Here is a 21,658-nt window from a genome sequence, read left to right as displayed (position 1 = left end):
CTTCCTTTGTGAAGACACAAGCAAAGTACAAATTTAGTTCCTCAGCCAGTTCTTTGTTCCCTGTTATGAATTCCCCCGTTTCTGACTATAAGGGGCCCACATTCTTTTTGTCAATCTTTTTCTCCTTACACACCTATAGAAACTTTTACATTCAGTTTTTATACTCCCCACTAGCTTACTTTCAATTATATTTTCCTCCTCTTAATCAATCCCTTCGTCCGCCTTTGCTGAATTTTAAACTGTTAACAGTCCTCAAGTTAGCTTTTTCTTGCTAATTTGTATGCCTCTTCTTTGAATCTAATACTATCTCTAATTTCCCTTGTAAGCCATGGTTTGACCACAGTTCCCTTTCTACTCTTGCGCCAAATAGAAATAAACAATCTTTGGAGTTCACCTATTCATTCCTTGAATGCCTACTATTGCCTGTCCACTGTCCTTCATTTCAGTAATGTTTCCCAGTCCATCATAGCCAGCTCGTGGCTCATACCATCAAAGTTACCTTTATTGAGGTTCAGGACCCTAGTCTCAGAATCAACTAACTCACTATTCACCATGATAGAATTCTTTATCATATTATGGTCACTCATCCCAAGGGTGTTCTCGCAACTAGATTGCCAACGAATCCTTTCTCATTGCACAACACCCAGTCCAAGATGGCCTGTTCCTTAGGTTGTTTAGACCAAGTAGAGGGCTTGTAAAATTGACAAGTTTTAATAGAATAGGAGCAGAGTAATTCCACACGTAAGGAAGTACAAAATTAATAGCCAATGATTTAAGATGGCCATCAAGAAATTAAATGAAAAATTCAGAAGAAACATGTTTGCCATGAAAATGGTGAGAATCTGGACCTCGCTCCCATTGGAGTTGGTAGTGAGATTAGGTTAACATATGTGGGAGAAGAGAATAGAAGTTTATGCTGATGGTTGGATAATAAAAGTAAGGAGGAGGGCTCTAATGCATCATAAATGCTGACGTGGGCAAGTAGTTTGTTTCTATAAATTCTATGAAAAGAACAAGAAATTCCTTTGACACCAATTGATACAGTTTCATAAAAGGCTCATCATTAGTCTTAAAGTAGTGTTTAGGGTTGAAGAATTCATGCTGATGAGAAACAAACTGGTATAATTAGCGAAGTTGATTGCTTTCATTGAGTTATTTTATGTGGCAACTCTTATCAGCAGAATACAAATTTCCACGCAGGAACTTCTGATTGATTCTGGGAAACAGATAAATCCAGGAGAAGCCATACCAAAGCAGTTTGGACACTTTGCAAAGTGACTGGTGGTAGAAACATTTCATTGTAACAGTATAATAGCATTTAAAAAAGCAAGATTGAACGCATCACTTCCTGTTCGCAACTTATGTTGGGTGAAAATGGATTTTGACAAAATCAAAGTGAAGCTTATTTATAAAATTATGTCATGTTCAGATAACTGTTTTTTCAGCAAGATGTAATCATACTTAATGATCATCCCATACCCCATCCAGAATTTTAGTGAATGATAGAATTAAGCTGCATCTGCTAGGTGCTCATATTTGAGAACTGATTTCTATCGCTTCTTTACAAATCAAATATTTCACAATAACAAATTTGTCAAACACATGAGCTTTGCTAATATTTTGTAGGTAACAAATATACCTTTAGGTTAAGAAAATTGCATGAATTCTTGAATCTGATATCTAATCTGGTGCAACAATCTGGTGGATTGGCCATGCTAAATTGCCCGTAGTGTCCTAATAAAAGTAAGGTTAAGGGGGGGGGGGGGGGTTGTTGGGTTACGGGTATAGGGTGGGTTTGAGTAGGGTGATCATGGCTCGGCACAACATTGAGGGCCGAAGGGCCTGTTCTGTGCTGTACTGTTCTATGTTCTATGTTCTAATATTCTAATTGTAACAAATCATCCATAATGTTTTTAGACAAAGCAAAGATGGCTCAGTGTAAATTGTGTTCTATAACTGATATTGAGCACAGTAAGAAGTCTTATAACACCAGGTTAAAGTCCAACAGGTTTGTTTTGAATCACTAGCTTTCAGAGCGCAGCTCCGTCCTCAGGTGATATTGAGCAATATAGATGAGGAAGCTGACAGTTTTCATCATTGGCCTTTACTGACTTGGGAGATACCAGGATGGGTGGCAGCGGAGTTATTACAGTCAGTGTCAGTGTTCCTAAGCTCGTGAGAAGGAAAAGTTCCCACATCCTGAGGTTATCTGGTAACTCTCGTGTATGCATCGACAGCCAATGAAAATATGAAGAGCAGCAAAGTCAAGAAGTCACTCGCTAATTGTCCAATTAGGATATGTAGAATAGTCACTTAGTACTGCAATTCTCATACTTCGCCTCTGTGATCAAGATGAGAAGCAAGAATGTAAAGTTGCCAGTTGCAAGGGAAATGTAAGCACAAGTACTTTTGCCATTCAAGAGAATAAAATTCTCAAGCAAAGGTTTCTCCTTGTCTGCCATAATTGTTGCACTGTCATATATCTGACACAAGATAAAGTTCCCCTAAGTCAAGCTGTCCTAGCACTTTACCTTGAGGTTTGGATAGTTTTTTTTAATGTATCCAGTGCAGTCCAGCAAATTGTATTTACGCGTCCCAAGTGCAACATTGTAACATTTCAATTGGAATTTATATACTTGGGTAAAAACAGAACATGTTGGAAATACACAACAGTATAATGTTGCAGCGTTTTACTCCATAGATGTCACCGGACCTGCTGTGTATTTCTAGTGTCATGTTCTTCTTGCAGATTTGCAGCATTCACAGTATTTTGCTTTTGTATAAGTTCTCGGGTGTTGAACTACCCAAAGATACAATGTGAGTATTTGTTTCTTGAACATAATTTTAAAAAGCAAAATGCGTAATTACTCTTCCTCCTCCCTCAAAGGAGCAGCGTTTGCGTTATCTGAAACAACAAGAGAGGCGCCAGCAGCAATCCATCTCAGAAAGTGACAAATTACAAAAACTGAAGGAACGTATGGAGAGCCAGGAAGCAAAGCTGAAGAAGATACGAGCTATGCGAGGACAGGTGGACTACAGTAAAATTATCAATGGCAATCTTTGTGAGTATTGTTAATTTTGAAAACATTTTAATTTTCAAGCATTAATCAAAAGTAAAACGGGAAAGGTGGCCAATCCATGGCTTACAAGGGAAATTAGGGATAATATTCGATCCAAGGAAGTAGCAAACAAATTGGCCAAGGAAAACAACAGGCCTGAGGATTGGGAACTGTTATGAATTCAGCCAAGAAGGACCAAGGGATTGATTAAGAAGGGACAATAGAGTACAGAAGTAAGCTTGCAGGGAACGTATAAAAATACTCTTTATTATTGTCACAAGTAGGCTTACATTACTGTGAAAATCCCCTAGTCGCCATACGCCATCGCCTGTTCGGGTACACTGAGGGAGAATTCAGAATGTCCAATTCGCCTAACAAGCACTTCTTTCGTGACTTAAAAATTGACTGCAAAAGTTTCTATGAAGAGAAAAAGATTGGTGAAGACAAATGTAGGTCCTTTACAGTCAGAAACGGGAATGTATAATGCAGGACAAAGAAATTGCTGAGCAACTAAATATATACTTTGGTTCTGTCTTCACAAACGAGGACACTATTAAGAAATGTTGGAGGGTTTAGTAGGAGGGAGGAACTGAAGGTGATCACTATCAGTAGATAAATGGTGTTGGGGAGATTGATGGGATTGAATCCCCAGGGCCTGATAATCTACATCCTAGGGTTCTGAAGGAGGTGGCTCTAGAAATAGTGGATGCATTGGTGGTCACCTTCCAGGATTCTATAGACTGCAGATTGGAGGGTGGCTAATGTAACTCAACTAGTTAAAAAGGAAGATGGAGAGAAAGCAGGGAATTATAGACCAGTAACACTGACGCTAGTAGTGAGGAAAAATTCTAGAATGCATTATCAAAGATTTTATAGCAGAGCACTTCGAAAACAGTGACAGGATCGAACAAAGTCAGCATGGATTTATGAAGGGGAAATCATGTTTGACATCTACTGGAATTCTTTGAGAATGTAACAAGTAAAATTGATGAAGGCAAGCCAGCGGATGTCGTGTATTTGGATTTCAGAAAGAAGGTTTTTGACAACATCCCGCATAAAAGATTAGCATATAAAATTAAAGCGCGCAAGATTGGGGTGTACTAAGATGGATAGAAAACTGGTTGGCAGAGTAGAAATTAATGGGTCTTTTTCAAATTGGCAGTCAGTGTCCTGTGGGGTACCGCAGGGATCGGTACTAGGACCCCAGCTTTTCACAATATATATTAATCATTTAGATGAGGGAACAAAATGTCATGTCTCCACATTTGCAGATGACACCAAGTTGGGTGGGAGGGTTAGCTGTGAGGAGGATACAGAGATTCTTCAGTATGATTTGGACAGTTGAGTGAGTGGGAAAATAAATGGCAGATGCAGTATAATTTGGATAAAAGCAAAGCGATCCACTTCAGTGACAAAAAGACAGACTATTACCTGAATGGTCATAAATTAGGAGAGGGGAACGTACAATGAGATCTGGGTGACCTCGCGCATGAGTCACTGAAGGTAAGCAGGCAGTCACTGAAGGTATGCATGCAGGTGCATGAGGCGGTAAAGAAGGCAAATGGTATGCTGCCTTCATTACAAGAGAATTTGGGTCCAAAACATTGTATGGTTTCAAGAAGCAGTTAGATATGGCACTTGCGACGAAGGGGATCAAAGTATTTGGGGGGAAGCGGGATTAGGCTATTGAGTTGGATGATCAGCAGTGACATGAGTGGCCTCCTGCTCCTATTTTTTCTATGTTTTTCTATTTTCTAATTGATATTTTGTTAATTAATTTGTAGTATTTCAGGATAATTGACCAATACCATAGAAATATATAACACAGGCTTATTGGTTAGCACTGTTGCTTCACAGCGCCAGGGACCCAGGTTCAATTCCCAGCTTGGATCACTCTCTGTGCAGAATCTGCACGTTCTCCTCGTGTCTGCATGGGTTTCCTCCGGGTGCTCCGGTTTCTTCCTACAAGTCCCAAAAGACATGCTTGTTCGGAGATATATATATATATATATATAATATAGATCAGGAAGTGAACGTACTATTGCTAAGTTTGCGAATGACAAAAACAGATGGGAAGGCAAGTGGTGAGGATGACATAGTCTTCAGAGGGATACAGACAGGTTAGGTGACTGGGAAAAAACTTGGCAGATGAAATATAATATTGGAAAATGTGAAGTTATGCACTTTGGTCGGAAAAATAAAGGAGCTGGATATTATTTAAATGAAGAAAAACTTCAGAAAGCTTCGGAACAGAGGGATGTAGGGGTTCTCGTGCATGAATCACAAAAAACTAACAAGCAAGTTCAGCAGGTAGTAGGAATGTTGGCTTTATTTCAAAGAGAATAGAGTATAAAAATAGGTAGCCTTGCTTAAACTATGAAGTACTAGTAAGACCACACCTGGAATACTGTGAACTGTTTTGGTCCCTGTATCTAAGGAAAGGTTTACTGGCATTGGAGGCAGCCCAGAGAACGTTCACTTGGTTGATCCAGGGTATGTATTTATTCTTACGAGGAGAGGTTGTTGAATAGGTTAGGACTGTACACATTGGAGTTTGGAAGAATGAGGTGACCTTATTGAGACACATTGAATTCTCAGGGGTTTTGACAGAGTAGATCCTGAGAGATTGTTTCCTCTTGTAGGACTAGAGGGCAAAATCACAGAGTTGCCGATTTAAGACGGAGATGAAGAGGAATTTCTTCTCTCAGATAATCTATGGAATTCTTTTATCGCAAAGAGTTGTGGAGGCTGTGTCATTAAATCTGTTCAAGGCTGAGATAAACAGATTTTTAATCAGCAAAGGAATCTAGGGGTAGCGTGGCATGATGTGCAATGGTTAACGCAGCTGTCTCACGGCGCTGAGGGCCCGGGTTCGATCCCAACCCCAGGTCACTGTCTGTGTGGAGTTTGCTCATTCTCCCCATGGTCTGTGTGGGTCTCGCACCCACAACCCAAAAAGATGTGCAGGGTAGGTGGATTGGCTATACTTAATTGTCCCTTCACTGGGAAAAAACGTAATTGGGTAAATTATTGGTCTAAATTTAAAATAAGGAATCTAGGGTTATGGGGATAAGGCGGGAAAGTGGCTTGGAGAAGTATATCAGATCAGTCATGATCTAATTGAATGACAGAGTAAACTCGTTGGGTCGAATGGCCTACTTTTGCTGCATCTTAAGAAGATCATCCCCTCAATTGCATCCAAGACATTTCACAACCCGGTGGTACTGCACATTGTGTGATTTAACTATTTTACACCACATTAACTTTAATATTAGAATAATGTCTTTCTTTTATTTTAAAGTAAAATATAATGCATTTTAAGAACCAGCAAATTTTCAGGCTTTCAGTTTTTCACTTTTCTTTTCCCCCTCTCTCTTCTCACAGCAGCTGAAATTGAACACATCAATGATATGTTTCATGAGAAACAGCGGGAGTTGCAATCGGCTGTGTTAAAAGTTGATCAACTGACGCAGCAACTTGATGACTTGAGGAAAGGAAAAACAAATGGATTGCAGGCTTATAATGGACAAGTGCCAGGACCTGCTGCAGTTGAATTAAAAAAGTTATATCAAGAGCTGCAGGTGAAGCATGTAGAATGAACCAAAGCTGTGGTATACATTTTTATAATACTGTATTAAGGATCCAAGAACAAAGTTGATTTCATTTTTTAAAGGGAACTATGAACCTTGTAATTTTTGTTCGATATTATTGGATTGTTGAATGTTGCAAGTGGAACCTACATTTAGCTTTACTTTTATGGAGATCTTCATTGGATTGAAGAAGTTATTCATAGAAGAATGAGATTTTAAGAATTTTGAAAAATATACTGTTTCATTCCATTTCCATGTACTTACTTTGCACAATGGTTAAGAAGGCAGGCAAACGAAACTAGACTATCAAGTGGATGATTCACTTAAGCCAGGCATTCGAAAGACCAATTACTTAAAAAAAAAAAGTAATCCTGGCATCCAGCCTCACCAATCTGGCAGCTTCAATTTGGGGTTGGCACTTGCTGCACAACACCAACGTGCTGGGAGCCAGCACCATTAGCATAGGTTTCACACAACAGAAAAGCAGCAATAGAGAAGTTTAACACTCCCTAACTTCCCTGACCAGCTAAAGAAACTTGAACTTGAGGAAGAGTTTATAAACAGATTATGACACCAAATATTTTCACACTATGGATTTACTGTCCTTTTTAGATTCGCAATAAGCTTAATCAGGAGCAAAATACTAAACTTCAACATCAAAAGGAACTGCTTAACAAGCGCAACGTGGAAGTGACTATGATGGACAAAAGAATCAGTGAACTTCGTGAGCGCTTGTGGAAGAAGAAATCTGATGCACGTCAAAAGGAAAACATCCCTGTATGATGCTGATTTTCTATTTTTAAATCTAACATTTTGTTTGTAATTGAACAAATTGTGTGCAATTCTTCAGTGAAAGAACTTCAATTCTGAACTGCTCTGATTTGTGTTTATAATACCCTTTTCAGCATATTTGTTTTTTTTAACCTTTAGTTTGGATACTTGTTTTCTAAGAGGCAAAGTTGTGACTAATTTTATTTTTTTTAATGACCAAATGAAAATACTATGGTATATTGTTGCATCTTTTGTTTTCCTGTGAGTTATTGTGCAACTGTGATAAAACACTGGCAGTAGAATCAACTTCATTATCATTTGTATAATTGAAAATTATTCATGTCTTGTACATTCTTAGTCTCAGCTTTCAAAGCATCACATCTAACAAGTGTCCACAGGGCGAAAGACGCAAACAGCTCAGATAGCTTTTAAAGTTATCTGTACTGATTTGTTTGCATTTAGTCATTGGGCATTCAAGCGAATCAGAAGCCAGTTTCATTCTCTAGGTAGGTAGGAAAGTTCAGCAAGCAGCAACGGCAAGACCAATCAAAATCACTTTTTCTTTTCCAAAGCTGAACTATTAACAAATTAACAACTACATAAAGCAAAGCAGTCAAATTGCTCAAATATTTATTTGCGATTACTTTGTAAAATGAATTGTTTTCACAGCCAATTAACTATATATACAATCTAAAATACTGGAATTTATAGCATAAACATATAAAGGTAATAAGTATATGTAGACAATAGCAAAATTTCAAGCTTGGCCATCTAGGTGGTTCTCTTTTTCCTCACTCGCTGTTACCACCTGTCTATATAACTTGCTTCCTCCAGTGACTACCAGCCATAGATCAATTCTCTGCTGGGCAGTATTTGGATTTGCATTGAGCAGCATATTGGAAGACCAATATACTGCACTGTTGTTCCTAATGTTATGTAATTCAATAGCTCTTAAACTACTGTAATTAATTCCTAGTTTTCTTGAAACTGATACACCTTTTGTAATCACTTTCATTTAACCGTATGCAGTTGCTGCAGCTATCCGTTCTTGCTGTGCTAACTCCATTCTTTTATGTTCAAGCTCACTGAAATTTCTTTCAACGCCTTCAGAGTTGGCAAGTTTAAAGGTCCAGTGTGAATATTAGATAAATGAGTGGGCTGTGTGAGGTGGGTGAATAGGTGGGTTGGCAATTGGGGGCTGGTTTAGCACAGGGCTAAATAGCTGGCTTTTAAAGCAGACCAAGTCAGGCCAGCAGCACGGGTTCAATTCCCGTACCAGCCTCCCCGAACAGGTGCCGGAATGTGGCGACTAGGGGCTTTTCACAGTAACTTCATTTGAAGCCTACTTGTGACAATGAGCGATTTTCTTTTTTTTCATTTTCAATCGTCGGATTGGGAGGGTTAGTCAGGTTAGGGCTCGTCAGGTTGGATGGGTAGTTTAGGGGCTGATTTAGCACAGTGGGCTAAACAGCTGGCTTGTAATGCAGAACAAGGTAGCAGCGCGGGTTCATTTTCCGTACCGGCCTCCCTGAACAGGCGCCGGAATGTGGCGACAAAGGGCTTTTCACAGTAGCTTCATTGAAGTCTACTTGTGACAATTTATTTTAAAAATTATTATTATTACTTAAAGCCGTACTCGACATTCAACATTCCTAGTTTTCCCCATACATCCCTTCCATCCTACTACAGTGGTGTGGCATACCCTCCAACTCATTGTAACAGGAGATCCGCTCATTACCCTAACATTCATTTTGTTTAAAAAACTTAGGAAAATGCAAATCTACTGTAGTAGATTGACCTTCATATCTGATAATGTTTATTTCACAAACTTGTCTTTTTCCTTTAGCAGCTGAATCGAGTGAATGGCACACCAGCACCACAGACGCACTCTAATACCTCAGGTCGTGTTGCTGCTGTGGGACCCTACATCCAAGTTTCTACTGCAACTAGACCAGAAGGTAACCAGTCATCACCAGGAGAAATCTTGAAACCTCAGTCACTGACTACATCTAGCAATGGCAGCTGTGCTGTGACGAGAGCAAAATCTGGTAAGCAGGGGAGTAAGTTGCGGTTTAAAAGAAAAACAATGATCCACTTATGAGAGGGGTTAACTTAATTAAGAAAGAGGGAAAACATTGAGTAAAAGCTAAACTCTCAGTTCAGATTGATATATTAATCATGACATAAGCAATAGGGAATTGCATGTGTTCCAGAGCAAAACATTGTTGATTCCCAGTAGATGTAAAATAGGAACATTTGGCTGTATTGACTCTGACTTCCCTCATTCCCAGATAGTATAGAATATTCTGTGTCTCAAAGTTTTCTTGAATGAACCTATTAATAAGCAACTTATTCCCTGGTTTCTGAATTCTGCTTTTGGATAACAAGAAATATGAATGTGATCATGATTTTATTTCCTCCCTATGATTATATCAAGTCTCTTCTATCTCTTTTTGAAATCAGCAAGAAGTCTTACAACACCAGGTTAATGTCCAACAGGTTTGTTTCAAATCACTAGCTTTCGGAGCACTGCTCCTTCCGCGGACGAATGAAGAGGTAGGTTCCAGAAACGTATATATGGACAAAGTCAAAGATGCAAGACAATGCTTTGAATGCGAGCATTCAAAGCATCGTCTTGCATCTTTGTCTATATATATGTTTCTGGAACCTACCTCTTCATTCACCTGAGGAAGGAGCAGTGCTCCAAAAGCTGGTGATTTGAAACAAACCTGTTGGACTTTAACCTGGTGTTGTAAGACTTATTACTGTGCTCAGCCCAGTCCAACACCGGCATCTCTACATCTTTTTGAAATGGAGCTATGAAATGAATCATAGGGAGTACCTGGGTTTGCATAAAGCAGCACATTGAAAACTAATGTATTGTACTTATGTTGTGTCTAATACATAGATACATAGAAGATAGGAGCAGTAGGAGGCCTTTTGGTCCTTCGAGCCTGCTCCGCCAGTTATCACGATCATGGCTGATCATCCAACTCAATAGCCTATACCTGAACAGACGCCGGAGTGTGGCGACGAGGAGATTTTCACAGTAACTTCATTGTAGTGTTAATGTAAGCCTAATTGTGACAATAATAAAGATGATTATTACTGCAAACTCTTTGTATCCTCTTAACAGCTTGCTTTTCTGCATACTTTAGTATCTTCAGCAAATTTGATTATATTACAGCTGTCCCTTCAAATCTTTAATATTGGTCAGAGCTAGTTTAGGTCCCAGCACAGGTCCTTGTGACCCATTTATCCCAATTCTGTGTTTCCTGCTAGTTTTGCCCCCCTTTTAAAAAAAATAAATTTAGGTGACCCAATTAATTGTTTCCAATTAAGGGACAATTTAGCGTGGCCAGTCCACCTACCCTGCATATCTTTGTGATGTGAGGGTGAGGCCCACGCAGACATGGGGAGAATGTGCAAACGCCACACCGACAATGACCCAGGTCTGGGATTGAACCCAGGTCCTCAGGTGATTTTTTTTAGATGCCCTGTTACTACCTCCTTAATAATGGATTTTAGCATTTTCCCAAAGATGGGTGTTATGCTAACCGTCCAATCGTTTCATGCTTTGCCTCCCTCCTTTCTTGAACAAAGGTGTAGCATTTGTAGTTTTGCAATCTGCTGGGACCTTGCCAGAATCTAGAGAATTTTTAAGATTGCAACCAATACAACAATCTTTTAAACCATTTCTTTTAAGACCCGAGGGTGCAGGTCATTAGGTCCAGGGGGTTTGTCAGCCTTCCATTTATTCTCCCATTTTTCTCTAGTGATAGTGACTAAGTTCTTCCCTCCTTTTTGGGACTTTCTGCTATTCTGAGGATGCTTTTAATGTCTTGTGCTGTGAAGTTGGATACAAAGTACTAATTCAAAACCTCTGCCATTGCCTTGTTTTCCATTATTAATTCCTTAGTCTCGCCCTCAAGGGACCAATATACTCATTCTTCTAAACTCCAGAGAGTAATGATCAATTCTTCTTAATTTTTTCTCACATCTCATCCTTTCCATCCAAGGTATAAATCTAATTAATTTCTGGGCTGGACACCCCCTTAATTTGCGACCTGCAGCAAGTAAATGGATTAAAAATACAAGATACAATAAATATTTTTTAAAACTATATGAATGATCATATTGCCTACTCCCAAAAATATAGGGTTATAGATAGATTATGCATTGTTTTCTGCTGGGTTTGAGTTTTTTCTGTTGGATTGCCCTGTCTTCTATTCCCCCCCCCCCCCCTTAAATTTGTTTGATTTTTTTTAACTTTGGTTTTGTTTTTAATTGCCTTTGTCAGCTTAACTTTTTGGTAGCATTGAGAGTTCAAGCTCCACAGAAGGCTAACATTTCTTTCAATGCTAAATAAGTGCTGCATTGTCAGAGTTGTCATCTTTCCAATGAGACATTAAACTGTGACCAATTCAGATGCTGCATTTCCTTGCGTAACAATTGATTACAGTTCAAAAATAATTTGTTGGCCGATGAAGCACTTCAGGACCTCTGAGGAAGTGAAATTGCTGTGTAAATAGCAATTGTCATTCTTTTTAACTTGGGTTAACATAGCCAATTTTGACGTGTTCCCTGCATAGAAGTTGTGGTGTTGCGTGTGAGAAACCGGGGCTGAGTGTGGTCTTCAGGTGGGGGAGAATTAGACTGTGTAACATGTTCATTTTTATTTTATTATTTGCAGTTAAACAATAAATTTAGGGAAGCAGTTGGCTGAAGCATAGAATTTTCTCTACGATATGACTCCCGCACTTGTGGATGGTGCCCTCGAGCTTTGTATAACCACTTGCCTTTCTCTAATGGAGAGAGATGCCTATTGCCCTGTGTCGACTATGGCTAATTACTTAATTTTGCATGTTATGGTTATGGAGATGAATCTCACAACTGAGGTGCTGTGGTAGGAAGGTATAATTAAAGTGGATCAAGTTTACATAGTCAATTCCCATTTTTCCCCCATATAGTTTGTTTCAGGAAAATCGCAAGAGTACCATTGTCATGGGTAACAACAACAACATTATTTTTATACTGTCTGATGAGAGTGCCGATTGGTTGGCATGTTGACTCTGGTAGAGGTGTTGATGGTAACTGACAGTTAACTGCCAAGCAATATTAAAAGATTTTAAACCAGGCAGTTTGACTCTGGTCAAGGCATTGCCCTGTGGAATGAACCAGCGAATAGCTATCACTTATTTTGTTTCGTGAACAGTACAATCGTGGAATTGGATCTAATGTTGGACACTGTTTTGAGTTTTGCAATCATGGGCTGGTTGGAACATAGCCTACTCACTAATGTGCCACTCAAGGAAGGCATAGATATTTGTGTTGCAGCACTATATCATGGCGATCTAGACCTGACCCCATTCCATGAATCCGTATTTATTGAGCATATGAAGTTGAGTTCAGCTTTAACACCGTGTGTACCCAAATAGATGGTGTTGCCCTGGGACCATCCATGCCCAGCAGTTGCACACATCTGGGTGGCACGGTAGAACAGTGGTTAGCACTGTTGCTTCACAGTGCCAGGGTTGGGTCACTGTCTGTGCAGAGACTGCACATTCTCCCCTTGTCGTCTGCATGGGTTTCCACTGGGTGTTCCTGCTTTCTCCCACAAGTCCCAAAGATGTGCTTGTTAGGATAATTGAACATTCTGAATTCTCCCACTGTGTACCCTAACAGGCGCCGGAGTGTGGCGACTAGGGGATTTTCACAGTAACCTCATCGCTGTGTTTTTAAAAAAATAATAATTTTAATTCAAATTTTCACAAAAAAAGAAAACAGTAACAGAAAATTCAAAGAACAAACCCCCTCCCTTATATACAAAAGAGAAACAACAAATAAACGCCTGTCGTTAGCGAAGATTCAACCCAAAACAAAAAGAAAGAGACCCCTCCCCTGGGTTGCTGCTGCTGCTGCTGACCTTTTGATTTTACCGTTCTGCCAGGAGATCTAGGAATGGTTGCCATCTCCTGAAAAACCCCTGCACTGACCCACTGAGGGCAAATTTCACCTTCTCCAATTTAATAAACACAGCCATATCGTTGACCCATGCCTCCACGCTTAGGGGCCTTGCATCCTTCCACTGAAGAAGAATCCTCCGCCGGGCTACTAGGGGCGCAAAGGCCAGAACACCGGCCTCTTTCGCCTCCTGCACTCCAGGCTCCACTGCAACCCCAAATATTGCGAGTCCCCAGCCTGGATTGACCCTGGATCCTACCACCCTCGATACCATCCTTGCAAAATTCCCCCAGCGCTGTGCATGCCCAGAACATATGGACATGGTTTGCTGGGCCCCCAGAGCACCTAATACACCTGTCCTCACTCACAAAACACCGGCTCATCCTTGTCCCGGTCATATGAGCCCTATGCAGCACCTTAAACTGTATAAGGCTAAGCCTCGCACAAGAAGGGGAGGAGTTCACCCTTTCCAGGGCATCCGCCCATGTCCCCTCCTCAATCTCCTCACCCAGCTCCTCCTCCCATTTACCTTTCAGCTCCTCCACCGAGGCCTCGTCTACCTCCTGCATCACCTGGTACGCTTCCGAGATCCTCCCCTATCCAACCCACACCCCCGAGCGCACTCTGTCCTGAACATCACACGGCGGCAGCAGAGAGAACCCCGCCACCTGCCGCCTGACAAACACCCTTACTTGCATGTACCTAAAGATGTTCCCTGGGGGGAGTCCAAACTTCCCTTCCAGCTCACCCAGGCTAGCGAACTTCCCATCTATGAACAGGTCCCCCAGCCTCCTGACACCTGCCCTGTGCCAACTCAGGAACCCGCCATCAATTCTCCCCGGAACAAACCGGTGGTTCCCCCGTATTGGGGACCCCATCGAGGCACCCACCTCCCCCCGTGCCGCCTCCATTGCCCCCAAATCTTGAGGGTAGCCGCCACCACCGGGCTCGTGGTATACCTCGTTGGAGGAGCGGCAGCGGCGCCGATACCAGCGCTTCCAGGCTCGTGCCCACACAGGATGCCATCTTCATCCTCTTCCATGCTGCCCTCTCCCCGTCCATTACCCACTTACGCACCATCGCTGCGTAGGCAGCCCAATAATACCCACATTACCCACAGAGGTTGGGCAGTGCCACCCCCCCCCCCCCCAATGCCCCGCTCCCGAAACACCCTTCTCACCCTCGGGGTCCCGTGCGCCCACACAAATCCCGTAATGCTCCTGTTAACCCGCCTGGAAAAGGACCTCGGGATAAGGATGGGGAGGCACTGGAACAGGAACAGAAACCTCGGGAGCACCGTCATCTTGACTGACTGCACCCTACCCGCCAGAGATAGCGGCAGCATGTCCCACCTCTTAAACTTCTCCATTTGCTCCACCAGCCTTGTGAGGTTAAGCTTATGCAAGGCCCCCCAGCTCCTGGCCACCTGAAACTCCTCCGCCCTTTTCAGCGGGAGCCTCCCAATCCCCCCCCTCCTGGTTCCCCGGGTGGACCACAAACAGCTCGCTTTTCCCAAAGTTAAGCTTATACCCTGAGAAATCCCCAAATTCCCAGAGAATCCCCATCACCACTGGAATTCCCTCCACCGGGTCCGCCACGTACAACAAAAGGTCGTCCGCGTAGAGCGACACTCTGTGCTCCTCCCCACCCCGGACCAGCCCCCTCCAATCCCCCGACTCCCTCAGCGCCATAGCCAGGGGTTCAATTGCCAGCGCAAAAAGTAGGGGGGACAGGGGACACCCCTGCCTCGTCCCTCGATACAATCGAAAATACTTTGACCTCCTCTGATTTGTGGCCACACTCGCCATCGGGCCTCAGACAACAGCCTCTCCCAACTGACAAACCCCTCCCCAAACCCGAACCTTTCCAGCACCTCCCACAAGTACCCCCACTCGACCCTATCAAAGGCCTTCTCCGCATCTAGCGCCACCACTATCTCCGCCTCCCCTTCCACCACCGGCATCATTATAACGTTCAAGAGCCTCCGTATATTAGTGTTCAGCTGCCTCCCCTTCACAAACCCCGTTTGATCCTCGTGAATAATCTGCGGCACACAGTCCTCGATCCTCGTGGCTAAGATCTTTGCCAACAACTTGGCGTCCACATTCAAGAGTGAGATTGGCCTGTATGACCCACACTGCAGGGGATCCTTGTCCCGCTTAAGAATCCAGGAGATCAGCGCCCGAGACATCGTCGGGGGAAAAGCCCCCCCCCCCCCCCCCCCCCCCCCCCCGTTAAAGGTCCTAACCAACAGGGGGCCCAGCAGGTCTGCATACGTCTTGTAAAATTCAACCGGGAACCCATCCGGCAACGCAGCCTTCCCCAACTGCATGTTCCCTATCCCTTTGACCAGCTCCTCAAGCTCAACTGGCGCCCCAGACCCTCCACCCATCCCTCCTCCACCCTCGGAAATCTCAGCCGGTCTAAAAAGCGCCCCATCCCCCCCCCCCCCTCCTCCGCCAGAGGTTCGGACCTATATAGTCTCTCATAAAAGTCCCTGAAGACCCCATTAATGTCTACCCCCCTCTGCACCACATTTCCTCCATGATCCTTAACACCACCAATCTCCCTGGCCGCATCCCGCTTACGGAGCTGGTGTGCCAGCATCCTGCTCGCCTTCTCCCCATACTCGTACACCGTACCCTGAGCCTTTCTCCATTGAGCCTCCGCCTTTCTGGTGGTCAACAAGTCGAACTCAGCCCGATGGCTGCGCCGCTCCCTCAGCAATCCCTCCTCCGGGGCCTCCGCGTACCTCCTGTCCACCCTCATCATCTCCCCCACCAATCTCTCCCTTTCTCTCTGCTCCCCTCTCTTCCTGTGGGACCGAATGGAGATCAACTCCACGAACCACTGCCTTCAGCGCCTCCCAGACCGTCCCCACTCGGACCTCCCCATTATTGTTGGCCTCTAGATACCTCTCGATACATCCTCGAACCCGCCCCCTCACCGCCTCGTCCGCCAGCAGCCCCACCTCCAAGCGCCACAACGGGCGCTGGTCCCTCTCCTCCCCCAGCTCGAGGTCCACCCAATGCGGGGCATGGTCCGAAATGGCTATCGCCGAGTACTCAGCGTCTACTACCCTCGCAATCAGCGCCCTACTCAAAACGAAAAAATCGATCCGGGAGTAGGCCTTATGCACATGGGAGAAGTATGAAAATTCCCTGCCTCCAAATTTGGAATCCGGCCCAACATGCGCTGCATGAAACCTGCATCATCCCAATTCGAGACATATACATTGACCAGCACCACCCGCTCCCCTTGTAGCTTGCCGCTCACCATCACGTACCTCCCGCCGCTGTCTGCCACCACACTCGACGCATCAAACGACACCCTCTTCCCCACCAGGATCGCCACCCCCCCGGTTTTTTGCATCCAGCCCCGAATGAAACACTTGGCGCACCCACCCCTTCCTCAACCTAACCTGATCTGCCACCTTCAGGTGCGTCTCCTGAAGCATAGCCACGTCTGCCTTCAGCCCCCTCAGGGGCGTGAACACGCGGGACCATTTAACCGGCCCATTCAGTCCCCTCACATTCCAGGTGATCAGCCGGATCGGAGGGCCACCTGCCCCCCTCCCCAGCGACACACACCCATTCCCCCAATGCCGACCCCGCCCCCTGCATCTCCAGCGCGGGAAGACAGGCACATGACTCAACAGGGCCGCGAACCCCACCCAAACCCGCAACCAGTGAAATAATAAAAATCCCAACATGGTATGATAAAACACCCAAGTAAACCGATAACAGTCCCGAAAAGCAGACAAGAAAACACAGAACAGCAAGAAAATATCGTCCAATAGAACCAAAAAGAAAAAAGCGAAAGGATATCAAGGAGGACAAAGCCTCCGGGCTGTGTACAATGTTCCCCAGTCTTCAGTTCAAGTCCAGCTTCTCTGCCTGGACAAAAGTCTAGGCCTCCTCCGGGGAGTCAAAGTAAAGTTGGCGGTCTTTATAGGTGACCCACAGGCGTGCCGGCTGCAACAGGCCAAACTTGACCCCCTTCTTGTGGAGCACTGCCTTCGCCCGGTTAAACCCAGCCCTTCTCTTCGCCATCTCCGCACTCCAGTCCTGGTAGATCCTGATCTCTGTATTCTCCTACTTGCTACTCCTCTCCCTCTTCGCCCAACGAAGCACACACTCATGGTCGACCAAGCGTTGAAAGCGGACCAGCACCGCCCTGGGCGGCTCGTTCGGCCTGGGCTTCCGCAGCATCACCCGATGGGCACCCTCCAGCTCCAGGGGTCCCCGGAATGACCCCACGCCCGTCAGCGAGTTCAGCATCAGGACCACGTAGGCCCCCAAATCCGAGCCTTCCAGCCCCTCTGGGAGGCCCAAAATCCGCAGATTCTTCCGGCGGGAGCGATTCTCCATCTCCTCCATCCTTGCCAACCATTTCTTGTGAAGCGCCTCTTGCGACTCCACCTTCACCGCCAGGCCCAGGAGTTTGTCCTCGTTCTCTGAAGCCTTCTGCTGCAGCTCCCAAATCTCCGCAGCCTGAGCCGCCCCGAGCCTGTCCAGCGATGCCCTCAACGGCTCCAGGATCTCAGCCTTTATTTAGTTCCTGGAAGGAGCGCAGTAGCAGCTCCTGCTGCTCCCTCGCCCACTGCTGCCACGCTGCTGGTTCCCCGCCCGCCGCCATCTTGTCCTTTCTGCCTCGCACCTTCTTCTGCTGGGTCGACGTGGACTGCACTTGATGCAGTGTAGTGAGAGACAGACCTCCAACACTTGAGAAGGTGCAACACGATTTTATTTAACGTCTTAACTATTGTGCATGTTTAACTGTGGGTTGACACTATACTGACTTGACTGGAGACCTAGTACTAGCCTGACCAGACTTAATAGCTACCGCATGGTGTTTGCACTGACTAGCTCACGAACTCTGACTGTCTCATTGGCTGGGTCCAGAGAGAGCGGGAAACCTAGTGCCCTCTGGCTTTATAGTGGTAGTGTCCTGTCTGGTGATTGGCCGCTCTGTTCTGTGTGCTTACTGATCATCCTGTGTGTCAATCACTGCCTGTCTGCATTCCATTATATACATAGATGTATGTTATGACATCTCCCCCCCCCCCCCCTTTTTTTTTAGATAATAAATATTTTTAGTACCCAATTATTTTTTCCAATTAAGGGGCAATTTAGAGTGGCCAATCTACCTATTCTGCACATCTTTGGGTTGTGGGGGTGAAACCCACGCAGACACGGGGAGAATGTGCAAACTCCACACGGACAGTGACCCAGGGTCGGGATTCGAACCCGGGTCCTCAGCGCCGTAGGCCGCAATGCTAACCACTGTGCCACTGTGCTGCCCTGATAATAAATATTAAGGTGCGTGTGGATGTGTATACGTGCGTGAATATATACAGAATGTGCTAATATGAACTTGTATACATAGGAAGGTGTCGCTAGTGCAGATATAGGGCAGATGAAACGTAAAACGATATTTACAGAGGTCAAAACCATTAGGTAACAAGATGTACAAAAGTTCAGTCTATAAATTTAGTCTTTGTGGCGAGTGACAAATTCTAGTTGATCGCCGCAAGGGTGGATCAGGGGCCGCCTGCACTTGGATAGGTGGGGCCGCTGCCAATGCGGTGGTCGCAGGGGTCGGCAGGATTGCTGGTAGGTCGGTGGCCTCGTGGTGAGGCACGTCCGGAGGAGGCATTGTGGGTGGCGGGGCATTTTGGTCAGGTGGCGGGCATGGAACTCTATGCAGTGCCCGTCTGTTGCGTCTTAGCAAGGAGCCATCAGCCAAGCGGACGAGGAATGATCTCGGGACCACTTGCTTGACCACCACAGCTGTGGCTGACCAGCCGCCGTCAGGCAACTGTACACGAACACGATCAGTTGGGACCAGCTCGGGTAGATCCGTGGCATGAGCGCCATATGCTGATTTCTGATGGGCCCGAGACTGCTGCATTTGTTGTACGACCGTGAAGTGGTCAAGGTCTGGAACATGGATGGCTGGAACCGTGGTCGTCCGAGTGTGATTCATGAGCATCTGTGCTGGAGACAACCCAGTGGACAGCGGGGTTGCCCTGTATGCCAGCAGTGCCAGGTTGAAGTCTGAACCTGAGTCTGCAGCCTTGCATAGCAACCTCTTAACAATATGGACCCTTTTTTGGCCTTTCCGTTTGACTGCGGGTAGTGGGGGCTGGAGGTTACGTGACGGAAGTTGTATAGCTGTGCAAAATCAGACCATTCCTGACTGTAAAAACAGGGACCGTTGTCACTCATCACCGTGAGCGGTATCCCATGCCTGGCGCACGTTTCTTTGCAGGCGTTAATCACTGTCTTCGACGTGAGGCCGGACAGTTTCACCACTTCTGGGTAACTGCAGAAGTAGTTGACCAGGAGGACATAGTCACACCCCTTGGCGTGGAAAAGGTCGACACCGACTTTGGACCATGGGGAGGTCACTATCTCATGGTGCTGCAAAGTTTCTTTGGGTTGAGCTGGCTGAAAGTTCTGACATGTAGGGCAGATGAGAACCGTGTTGGCAACGTCCTGGCTGATGCCTGGCCAATAGACTGCCTCCCGAGCTCTGCGTCGACATTTCTCGACCCCCAGGTGACCCTCCTGGAGTTGGCCGAGCACCATAGCTCGCATGCTCTGAGGAATCATGATCCTGTCGAGCTTCATGACGATGCTGTCCACCACCGTCAGGTCGTCCTTGACGTTGTAGAACTGAGGACATTGTCCCTTCTGCCAGCCATTAGTAAGGTGCTGCATCACTCGCTGTAGCAGAGGATCCTTGGCCGTTTCCTCACGAATTTGGATGACCCTCTCATCAGAGGCCGGAAGGTTGGTGGCACACAATTGCACCTGTGCGTCGATGTGGCAGATGAAGTCAGTTTGTTCAGATGGTGTGGTAATGGACCTGGAAAGGGCATCTGCAACAATGAGCTCTTTGCCTGGCGTGTAGACAAGTTCAAAGTCATAGCAGCGTAGCTTGAGAAGGATTTGCTGTAACCGAGGCGTCATGTCATTTAAATCCTTCTGGATTATGTGGACTAGTGGCCTGTGGTCCGGCCTCTACCGTGAATTTTGCAGTCCATAAACATAGTCATGAAACTTGTCGATTCCCGTTAGGAGGCCCAGGCATTCCTTCTCAATCTAAGCGTACTGTTGCTCAGTGGGCGTCATGGCTCTGGAGGCATACGCAACTGGAGCCCAGGACGAGGAGTCATCCCGTTGGAGGAGCACCGCCCCAATGTTGTCCTGGCTTGCGTCAGTGGATATCTTGGTCTCCTTGGTTGGGTCGAAGAATGCCAGAACCGGGGCTGTGGTGAGCTTCGCCCTCAGCTCACGCCATTCCTTTTCATGCGCGGGCAGCCACTGGAATTCCGTCGACTTTTTGATGAGATGGCGGAGGGCTGTGGTGTGGGACGCCATATTGGGAATGAATTTCCTGAGGAAGTTGATCATCCCTAGAAAGTGGAGGACCGCCTTCTTGTCTTCTGGGGTCTTCATGGCGTTGATCGCCGAAACCGTGTCAGCATCTGGCCGCACGCCTTGCAGCAAGATGTGGTCACCAAGGAATTTGATGTCTGATTGACCGAATGAGCACTTGGCCCTGTTGAGCTGGAGACCATGCTCATTCTCTGGAATACCTGCTTGAGGCGAGCGATGTGTTCTTGGGGAGCTGTGGACCAGATTATGACATCGTCAACATACACTCGAACTCCCTCGATACCCTCCATCATCTGTTCCATGATGCGGTGAAATACCTCTTGAGACAGAGATGATGCCAAAAGGCATCCGGTTTTTTTAGAACAGTACAGCACAGAACAGGCCCTTCGGCCCACGATGTTGTGCCGAGCAATGATCACCCTACTCAAACTCACGTATCCACCCTATACCCGTAACCCAACAAATCCCCCTTAACCTTACTTTTTTTTTTGGACACTACGGGCAATTTAGCATGGCCAATCCACCTAACCCGCACATCTTTGGACTGTGGGAGGAAACCGGTTGTAGCAGTAGTGACCGAATGGGGTATTGAATGTGCACAGCTTGCAACTGGGTGCGTCCAGCTGTATTTGCCAGAACCCCTTGGTGGCATCCAGCTTCGTAAAGAATTTGGCATGACCCATCTCGCTGGTCAACTCTTCTCGTTTTGGTATTGGGTAATGCTCCCGCATGATGTTGCGGTTCAGATCCTTGGGGTCGATGCAGATCCGAAGCTCCCCCTGACTGCTTCTTGACGCAGATCATGGAGCTGACCCAGTCCGTGGGTTCTGTGACCTTTGCTATGATGCCCTGGTTCTGGAGCTCCTGT

At 45.6% G+C, this 21,658-nt stretch overlaps 1 protein-coding gene across 1 annotated transcript in view; it reads left to right on the top strand.

Moving 5' to 3' along the window:
- ppp1r13bb (protein phosphatase 1, regulatory subunit 13Bb) overlaps window positions 1-21,658 on the top strand; it is a 125,769-nt gene that overhangs the window by 50,754 nt on the left and 53,357 nt on the right. Inside the window, 4 exon segments of the mRNA XM_038777831.1 lie at window positions 2,888-3,062; window positions 6,444-6,640; window positions 7,262-7,426; window positions 9,267-9,468. Of these exon segments, the coding sequence (XP_038633759.1) occupies window positions 2,888-3,062; window positions 6,444-6,640; window positions 7,262-7,426; window positions 9,267-9,468 (739 nt within the window).

Source organism: Scyliorhinus canicula, chromosome 2, assembly GCF_902713615.1.
Source record: "Scyliorhinus canicula chromosome 2, sScyCan1.1, whole genome shotgun sequence".
In the NCBI taxonomy this organism is placed as follows: domain Eukaryota; kingdom Metazoa; phylum Chordata; class Chondrichthyes; order Carcharhiniformes; family Scyliorhinidae; genus Scyliorhinus; species Scyliorhinus canicula.
This window is presented reverse-complemented; position numbering and strand designations above follow the sequence as displayed.